General features: G+C 54.5%; 3 protein-coding genes across 3 annotated transcripts; 1 reads left to right on the top strand and 2 right to left on the bottom strand.

Moving 5' to 3' along the window:
• The first annotated feature begins 684 nt into the window (after window positions 1-684).
• Window positions 685-4,201, top strand: ZSWIM1 (zinc finger SWIM-type containing 1). Its single transcript, XM_068524875.1, has 2 exons — window positions 685-1,110; window positions 2,096-4,201. Exon 2 carries the CDS (start codon window positions 2,234-2,236, stop codon window positions 3,611-3,613), a length of 1,380 nt encoding a protein of 459 aa, XP_068380976.1. The 5' UTR covers window positions 685-1,110; window positions 2,096-2,233; the 3' UTR covers window positions 3,614-4,201.
• A 696-nt stretch (window positions 4,202-4,897) lies between these two features.
• On the bottom strand, window positions 4,898-5,996 carry SPATA25 (spermatogenesis associated 25). The gene is made up of 2 exons (XM_068524586.1): window positions 5,824-5,996; window positions 4,898-5,427 (listed from the first exon to the last, which is right to left on the bottom strand). Exons 1-2 carry the CDS (start codon window positions 5,876-5,878, stop codon window positions 4,898-4,900), a joined length of 585 nt encoding a protein of 194 aa, XP_068380687.1. The 5' UTR covers window positions 5,879-5,996.
• A 452-nt stretch (window positions 5,997-6,448) lies between these two features.
• Window positions 6,449-8,951, bottom strand: NEURL2 (neuralized E3 ubiquitin protein ligase 2). The gene is made up of 2 exons (XM_068565396.1): window positions 7,873-8,951; window positions 6,449-7,064 (listed from the first exon to the last, which is right to left on the bottom strand). The coding sequence occupies exons 1-2, from the start codon at window positions 8,612-8,614 to the stop codon at window positions 6,949-6,951; spliced, it is 858 nt and encodes a 285-aa protein (XP_068421497.1). The 5' UTR covers window positions 8,615-8,951; the 3' UTR covers window positions 6,449-6,948.
• Between the last annotated feature and the right edge of the window lies 1 nt (window position 8,952).

The raw sequence follows: 8,952 nt of genomic DNA, 5'->3' as shown, positions 1-8,952 counted from the left end.
GTTTTTTAAATAAAAGCAAAGAAGCAGGGGAAGTGCGTTCCGCCTGAACAGGGAAGGAATGTGATGGGGGTTGTGGAACCAAATGGAGCCTGACGCCTCAGATTCAATGAGTAGCAATCCGCCCCTTACTTCACCCTCTTCCTGCAACCAAGCCTTCAACATTGATTTCAGGCTGCCTCATATTCTAGCAGGAAGAAGCCAGATAGATTGGGAGGGAAGAAACCTGGGCCTGAGACTTGACTGCCGTCAACTTGCTGGGAGACTGTGGGCAAGTCCCTAATTTCTTTGACCCCAGTTTCCTCATCTGTAAAAATTAGTGTGTTGGCCTGTTCTAATTCCAATTTCCCCTCTAGATTCAATGCAGTTTTAAGCACCAACACCGACTTTTGTTGTTGGTAGTTTGCAGTGTTAATCACCTAAAGCCTGGTAGCCACCCAGCTTTCCAAGAGCCATCTTCATGGGAACCGAGGTCAAAAGATGACCTTAACAGTCACAGCGCTGTGCTGGAGCTTGCCTGCAAAATACTGGAGGGGGTTGGGCTGGGCAACACCGGAGTTCAGCTCTCTCAAGGTCTGGGTCTCTTTAATTCCAAGAGTTGGGCCCCTTGACCCCTGTTGGAGAGGCAGAATTTGAGACCTGGCCCTCAAGTCTCCCCATGAGGCAGAAGACACTGTACCATAACATAGGCACCCCTTCCTACCCTCCTGGGGTTTTGTAATTTGACCAGAAAAGAAAAAAATCCGTGAACCACTGCTATTTATTTTTTCTTTTTGGCTTCGGAGGGAGCTTCCATAGTAACACACCCTTCCTGTGCTCTTCCCACACGTGAGGCTCCGAAGTTTCAGCCTCAGCGCTCAGACTCGCCAGGATGCTAGTGTCTTCAGGCTCTCATTGGTTGCCGCCAGCCGGGCCCCTCGTAACTCTGGTAACGGCACCCGCCCACGAGTCGTCGGGCTACGGTTGGTCGGTGCGCCAAAGACCGAAAGCGAATTCCTCAGGCCATTGGCCAGAGTCACGGCGAAGCTGGTGCCGCGGTTGGTGAGCTCAGAGGTCAGTCAGAGTCAGAGGCAGGGTCAAATAGGGAGAAATGGCGACGGAGCCAAGCTGTGGGTGAGTAATTTCTGAAGGGGTGGAGGTGTGAGGCAGCTGATGACCGCAGTCACCATGACACAGCTCCCAAAGGGGTGGGAGGTTGACTTCTCTTCTGGCTCCGGCCAGACTCCGAATGGGAACGTCAGACATCCACATCCTCCCACCCGGGTTAGAGGTGAGAGGTCAGAGGCCACATCCTCTCTCTGTCTCTGGTTTGTGAACCTCAGGTACCGTGGAAAGCAGCCAGAATCCCGAGCCAAAGACTCAGCTTCCAGCTACTTATAGAGTAATGGTGGGCACGTCACTTAACCTCTTTGAGCCTCAGTTTCTCATCTGTAAAATGGAGACAGTAACCCTGTTTGGGGGCTAAATAGAGGAAACATGTGAACATAGTATTGCAGTTAATAGAGGGATTTACGTAGAGGGAGAAGAGACTATGAACATTTGTTAACCCCGTTTTATGGTTGAAGGGATTGAGGCTCAGAGAGGTCACTGACTTGCCCAAGATCACCCAGCAAGTTTGGGGCAATTGCAGTTCTCTTGTATACACCAGGACCAATGAAAGAATGGAGGCCAAGAAGTAATTTGTAAATATAAAGTGCAATACAAATATTTAAAATGCTCTTTAAGGAAAGGAAAGAAACAAAAAAACAAAAAAGGCAGCTCTGGCCTTCACACTCATTTAAATCTCATGGAACCAAATCTTTCCATGCTGGCTTCTCATCAATTAGCTCTCAGCTCCAAGTCATCCTCCAACCACCCCCCAGAGAGGACTTCACTGGTTACTTTCGCTAAAGTATCCTTCCCTCCTCCAGCTTACTATTAGCCCGTTTTGTGGTCTTTGTAAACTTCATTATCTGATATATCCTTGTTTGTTTACATGTTTGTTGCATATCCCCCAGAACAGTGGTGATACATAGTATCAGCAATAAAATGTTGTCTGGATGCATAATTGAAGAGCCAAGCCCCTACTGTCTCCTTAAACCTCTGTTCCTCTCCATAGGCCCATCTTTGGAGCAAGATCTGGGAACTACAGTCAGCCTCAAGCCTCGACTTAGTTGGAGCTTGAGAGAGAGTGAGAGCCTTCCATACAGCAGCCTCGCAGAGCAGATATTTTGACCTTGGCATCTAGACATCTCCCATGTCCCCCATGGCCCTGACAATGCTGAATGAGCTCCTGATTGAGGACCCAAGCCCACCTCTGCTGCTCTATCAGCTTAGCAAGACTGCCCAGTTAGACGCCCTCAACTATCAAAGCTGCTTTATGCAGGGGGTCTTTGCCCATTTTCCTGAAATCTTATTTATCCACCGGACCTATAACCCAAGGGGCAAGGTGTTATATACCTTCCTGGTGGATGGACCTCGGGTGCAGCTGGAGGGTCACCTTGCCCGGGCAGTCTACTTCGCCATTCCTGCCAAGGAGGATGCTGAAGGCTTGGCCCAGATGTTCCAGGTATTCAAGAAGTTTAACCCAGCATGGGAGAGAGTCTGTACCATCCTGGTGGATCCCCACTTCCTCCTGCTGCCCACCCTCGCTATGGAGTTCCCCACAGCTGAGGTCCTGCTCTCAGCCTTCCACATCTGTAAGTTCCTCCAGGGCAAGTTCTATCAACTCTCCCTCGAACAGCCTGTGGAGAGGGTCCTCCTGACCTCCCTGCAGAGCACGATGTGCTCGGCCACAGCTGGAAACTTGAGGAAGTTGTATACACTCCTGAGCACCTGCATCCCGCCGGCCCAGCTGCCGGAGCTCCACTCACACTGGCTGCTCAACGACCGCATCTGGCTGGCCCACCGCTGGAGAAGCCGAGCCGAGAGCAGCCACTACTTCCAGGGCCTGGAGGTCACCGCCCACGTCCTCAGCCAGTTCTTTGGCACCACCCCATCTGTGGAAAAAGGCATGACCGCCCTGCTCCAATACCTGCAGCAGAACTCGGGAGACAAGGCGAGTTTCAGCCTGGGCCTGAGTCCCCCGAACAATCATCCCCCTTCGGATGGCGGCCCCGAAAGCCCCAACGTGGAACAGTTGGTAGAAGCCCGCATCCAACACTCCCTTAATGCCATCTGCACGGGGCCGGCCGCCCAGCTCTGCCTGGGCGAGCTTGCCGTGGTCCAGAAATCCATGCACCTCATCGGCTCTGGTTCCGAAAAGGTGAACATACAGATCCTGGAGGACACCCATAGGGTGCAGCCCCAGACCCCGGCCAGCTGCAGCTGCTACTTTAACCAGGCCTTCCGTCTGCCCTGCCGCCACATCCTCACCATGCTCAGTGCCCGCCGCCAGGTGCTCCAGCCAGACATGCTGCCAGCTGGGTGGACGGCAGGCTGTGCTGGCAGCCTCGGTGACATCGTGGGCAGCAAGTGGAGTGACACCCTGGATAAGCACTTGGCCGTGGCGCTCCTCACAGAGGAGGTGGGTCAGCTCCTGCAGCACTGCAGTCAGGAGGAGTTTGAACGGCGGTACAGCACCCTGCGCGAGCTGGCCGACAGCTGGATCGGCCCTTATGAGCAGGTCCAACTCTGAGTACCCTCGACGCCCAGAGGTGCTCATCCGCAAAGTATCTGCTCACATCCCCCCTACACACACCCACACACATATTCACACGGTCGTACTTCCACGGGCCCTCCTTCCAGGGAAGAAGGACAAGGTTTTCTCTTCCACTGCAGCCTGCTACCTACAATGTGTCTAGTTCCCTAAGACAGGAGGCGGCAAACCTTTCCCATAAAGGGCCCGCTAGTAAATATTCTAGACTTGCTGGCCACGTACAGCCTCTGTTGTATATTCCTGGTTCTTTGTTTTTGTTGTGTGGGGTTTTTTTTGTTGTTTTTTTGTTTTGTTTTTCCTTTTTAACAACCTTTTCAAAAGGTAAAGACCATTCTTAGCTCAAGGGCTTTATAAAAACAGGTAACCCCTGCTCTAAGATAAGCGATAAGACACTGAGTGGAGATCAAGGGTCGGGACTTGGTAACAGCTTCCCCAGTCATGAGATGACACCTCACCCACAGAGGAAAAGGCCCCCAGAGGCAGCGGCTCAGCCAGGCTCCCAGCCTCACCACGCCTCACCCTGCCCCATCCTGAGGTCATTAAAGTTGAATGTTGTCTGTTTTAGCATTTGTCTAGTGTTTTGTCTTGTAGAAAGCAGTTTAGGAAATACTATGGAACGAATAGACTTTGGAGTCTGACATTACATGCAAATCCTGGTATCTTCCCTGTCTGATTTTTGAGGCCTGGTGCTGCCTTTTACTAGCTATGCGACTTAAGTCACGTCACCTCTCTAAGCCTCAATTTGTTCATCTGTAAAAATGGAGATCCCCAGAGCACTGGTAAGATTAAAGGTGAGTGGGCATGTAATGGGCCTGATGCCCAGTGGGTGCTCAAATATGAGTTAATTTTCCTTCCTTGCCTGTGGTCCTATCACCTGCCCTCAGCAGGGTGAGAAACAAAAGGCAAGAGGAAAAGTCACATTGCCTAGGGCTTTGTACAAGAACTTTTGATCGAGTACCAAAACAGTACAAAAAGAAGCCTCCACTCCCCAAGCAGGGCCTCCTACCTTGGTAATTTTCATTGTAACCAATCTGACAAGACCTATGGCCTGGCTTAACGGTTTCTGGAAACTTCCTGGGGTCTGGGCCCTGATGGGCTGGTGTTTGTCAGAGTGGCTCAAACCACCACCCTATCCGCATCCCTGCCATAGACACCACCGACCCTGCCTGCCCAAAAACCATACGGAGAAGCCACCCTATGTGTCTGGTGCTATTTCATCCCGCTGCAAGCAGGAGCCAGGAGGTTGGCCCCTCCGGGATCTCACTAGGGCCACCGTGCCCCCTCCACAGCCCCCGCTGGCTCTGGATGGGCCATCATGAAAGCTTGAGCTGCCCGGATCAGGTCCTCTTCCCGTAGGCCTGGGACAGGCACGGTGGGGATGCCAGCGATCATCATGGCCAAAGTAAGGATGCAGATGTCGGGCTGGGAGCCGGCCTCCTTCCCTCCTGCCTCAGAGGGCAGCCCACACAGCAGGGGCCCAGGCCTGCTGGGGCCACCCAGGTAGGGAGCTCTGCTTCTGGAGCAGCCATCCTCCCAGCCCAGGCTCTCCGGCTGCCTCGCGTGGGGGAACTTGTGGCAGTACCGGCTGTACTCCCTCCGCCGCAGTGGCTCCCAGCTAGTCCCCCCAGGGCAGCGCCTGGCTTCTGGCACTGCCAGGGCCGGGCCCCAGGCCTGGGCAACGGGTGTCGCCTGCTCAGCTTTCTGGCTCAGTGGGCCTTGTCCACCAGAGGCCACCACCACTGGCTCTACAGGACTATAGAGGCCAAGGGATGAGCCCAGAGAAGCAGCCCCACCTGCAGAGACAGGAACGGGATGGAATGTTATTCTTGGTCTCTTTGAGGAGGAGGCTCTGAGGGGCAGGGCATAGGAGCAGAGCACTGGGACCGGGGGCAATTAAGATTAAGACCAGCCCAAGAGGGCTGTCCAGTGGTTGGGAATTAGGTTTTACTCATAGCCACAGCCCCAGTCAGTCCCTAATGCAGACGGGTGATGGAGAAGTGTTTGCTGAATGAATGAATGAGCAAGTGGGTAGCTATTGGCAAGGACTTCTGGAATAGCTTTCTTCCAAGAGAATTGACTCCAGGTCCAGCCCAAAAATGCCCAGCAGAACCTCCACCTCCCCAGAGCCAGGAAGCAGGTTCTCAGGGGAGGTTGTAGTACACCCTCCAGTTCCAGGAGCCCCCTCTCACCTTGGCTGGAAGATGGAAGACCTGGATGAGTTTGTGGAGACATGAAGTAGGACATGGCTGCTCTAAAGCCCCTGTTTGTGAGGGAACAGTCGTCTGCCTCCTGTCCTACCCTCTCCGCCCTTCTAGAATGTCACCTCATAGTCCCTCCCTTTTACACCTGGAACCCAGCTCATTGACCTGTTCATTCTAGAACGTGTACATGACAATGGATAGTGTTAAAAGAGCACTGGACCAGGAACTGGGCATTCTAGGTTCTTGCCTTTACCTTGGGCAAGTCACCTGGACAGTTTTGTTCCTTGACATCCTCAGCTGTAAGATGGGGGTAATGACTGCCCACTACCTCACCAGAAGTTATGAGGGTCAAATAAGATCATTTGTATGGAAGCAAATGATCAGCGATACAATTAAAGGAGTCTGGTGCTTTGTGCTCTGTAGGGTGAGAGAAGGAATACTCTGCATTCATTCATTTGCTGTGTGACCTTGGACGAATACATTCCCATCTCTGGGCTTCAGGTTCCCATCTGTGAAATGAAGTACTTGGTCTAGGGCACTGGTTCTCACCCCAAGCTGCACATTAGATGCTCTTGGAAGCTTTTAGAAATCCTGATGCCCAGACTTATCCCAGGGTCAATTAAATCATAATCCCAATTAGCAGTATTTTTTCAAAGTTCCTCAAGTGGTTATAACACGTGCCAAACTTGAGACCTCTGTTCTAGGGAAATGCTTCTCAATCCTGGCTGTACCTTAGAATCTCTAGGGGAGCTTTTACAAAAACAATGTCTAGCCCTCATCCTTTGACAAATCCAATGAGAATCTCCAGAGATGGGGTCTGGGGCACCAGCAATCTAAGTATCCCAGATACAGAGTAGCCAGGCTAGGAACCACTGGTCTAGGTGATGTCAAAACGCTCTCTCATTCTCTCACCTGCCCTGCTGACCCCCAGTGATTCTAAAAGAAGTGCCCCTCACAGGCTTCAGGGGCAAGGAGACCCTCCAAGGATCTGCATCAGCAACGACTGTGTTTATTTCCATCCTGGCTGGTATCAGTATGGCCAGCTTCAGGGCAACCACACCTCTGGGGCCAGGATGCATTCACGTGGCCCTGCTCCAGGGTGGCTGCAGGCCTTCACTCATACTTGCAGAAATCCTTAAGTCCTTTGGGCAGGTGGAGCCCATCAATGGCCAACCGGTGCACCACACTCCTCTGGATCACTAGGCGGCACAGAGTCTGCAGGGACGGCACTGTGGAAAGAAGGTTGTCAAAGGCAAAAGGAAGGCGAGGGTGGGGTCGGGGCTGAGACCTAGATCTAGGTCTTGGTTCCCTCTTTGTCGTTAACTTGGGCAAGTCCCTTCACTCTCCAGGCCCAGCCTGGCATGGGGTTATTCACATGATTGAGATAAGCACCTCTTTCACAACACTTTCCCAGTTCTGCAGCCCTATTTCCATTATAGCACCCATCCTGCTCCCTTCCCCCTCGCTTAGCAGCTTCTGGGGGCAGGAGTGGTGTCTGATTAACCTGTGCAACCCCCAGCCTCCAGCACAGGCCCGACACAGAGAGGGTTCTCGTTCACTGTATTCGTGAAACGTCATCAGATGTATAAATAAAAGGCTTAACAGGGCTATCGTGAACCAGACCTCAGGATTAAGAAGCTCTCACATGGGGTTTAAAAGTGATGCCTTTAAACTGGTATGCCCAAATCGATGAGCATTTGTCTAATAAAAGAGCACATAATTCTCAAAGAGGACCAAAATCTAAAATCGGTGTAGAATTCATGCCCTAGGTTAATGCAGAAAATATTGGCAAAGCCAGAAAGGGAGTTAGAGGGCATCCTAATCAATCACAGCCAAGATGGGTAAATTGAGGCCCAGAGCCAGGGAAAGTGACTTGTCCAAGATCACAAGTAGAGGCAGAATCTGAAGTCAGATTCCCCAACTTCTAAAATAATGCTGGACAAACCAAGGCCGTGCTCCCTGGTTCAGGAGTCCTAGCAGGTTCCTGTCCCGACACTGGGCCAGGAGGGGTCGCTGCCCAGGGTGTGGGATACCTACAGCCATACTCGACCTGGACCAGGCGCACGCTCTTGGTGGAGGCGAAGACGTCCACCACTGCGTAGAGGGGCTGGGCGGCTGGCAGCCCCCGGGCGCTGGGGCCCATGTCCTCGCCGTTGATGACGATATGCATGTCAGCCGTGCCGTCGGGGCGCGGGCAGAAGAGAACGCCCAGGCGGCTCCGGCGCGCGGTCGGAGGCAGCATGTTTAGCTCATAGAGCTGGTCCAAGAGGTGGCTGTACAGCCCGGGCCGGCTGCGGCCCACCAGGCGGTCGCGGGGAATGCGAAACTGCTCAATGCACAGATGCGGTTCCACCAGGAGGGGTGGGGGGCAGCTGGGGGCCAGCGCCTCCGCCTCCGGGCGGCCCTCCCGGGGCACGCGGTTGTGATGGCGCGTGATGGCGAAGACCCAGGTGTGGCCGAGGCTGACCAGGTCGGGCAGCGAAAACTCGGGCACGGCGTCCAGACTGGCGGGGTCCAGCGCAGTCAGGCCGAGGCGCAGGTGCCCGCACCAGCCCAGCTCTTTCTCCTCGATCTCCACCAGGAACACCTGGCCGGGGGCCAGCGGCTCGCGACTGAAGCACACGCCGTGGGCGAAGCTCTCCACGCGTGTGGCCCGCGTCCCGGAGGGGTCCACGCGGATGTTGGCACCGTGTACCGGGTGGAAGCGGGTGGGAGGGGGCTCGGGGCGCGCGGGTCCCCAGGGCGCACCCAGTTCCACGGGGTCGGAGGCAGCAGCCATCTCCCAGCCATGAGGCAGGCCAGCGGGCGCCGGGGGCTATTTTGGGCAGCGGGCTCAGATGGTGACCGCGGGGGCACCATGTAAGGTACCGCCCCCCTGACTCCCTTCCCCGAGGCTCTGCCCAGGGGTCCTAGCGCCGCTTGCTCAGCCATCCCGCTTAGAACGGAGTCCCCGGGAGGCTGGGGGATCCTGGCCATCCACACCTGGGTCATCTGACCGCCGGCGCCCGGGATACGACCTGCGAGGCCCACTGACCTTCACCTGGCTTGACCACCGCCGCCACCGCCCCCTGCGTCTTCCGGGTGCTCAGGAACCGGGGGGCGGGATGGGCAGGAGGA

This window comes from Eschrichtius robustus, chromosome 16 (assembly GCF_028021215.1).
Source record: "Eschrichtius robustus isolate mEscRob2 chromosome 16, mEscRob2.pri, whole genome shotgun sequence".
NCBI classification, from domain to species: Eukaryota; Metazoa; Chordata; class Mammalia; order Artiodactyla; family Eschrichtiidae; genus Eschrichtius; species Eschrichtius robustus.
The sequence above is the reverse complement of the archived record's forward strand: the minus strand, read 5'-3'. Positions and strand labels throughout refer to the sequence as shown.

Coding starts and splice junctions, on each gene's coding strand:
- ZSWIM1 (XM_068524875.1), top strand. CDS start 2,234: ATGTCCCCCATGGCCCTGACAATGCTGAATGAGCTCCTGATTGAGGAC.
- NEURL2 (XM_068565396.1), bottom strand. CDS start 8,614: ATGGCTGCTGCCTCCGACCCCGTGGAACTGGGTGCGCCCTGGGGACCC. Junction 7,065..7,872: donor GGTCCAGGTCGAGTATGGCT/GTAGGTATCCCA, acceptor TTCTTTCCACAG/TGCCGTCCCTGCAGACTCTG.
- SPATA25 (XM_068524586.1), bottom strand. CDS start 5,878: ATGTCCTACTTCATGTCTCCACAAACTCATCCAGGTCTTCCATCTTCC. Junction 5,428..5,823: donor TCTTCCATCTTCCAGCCAAG/GTGAGAGGGGGC, acceptor CTGTCTCTGCAG/GTGGGGCTGCTTCTCTGGGC.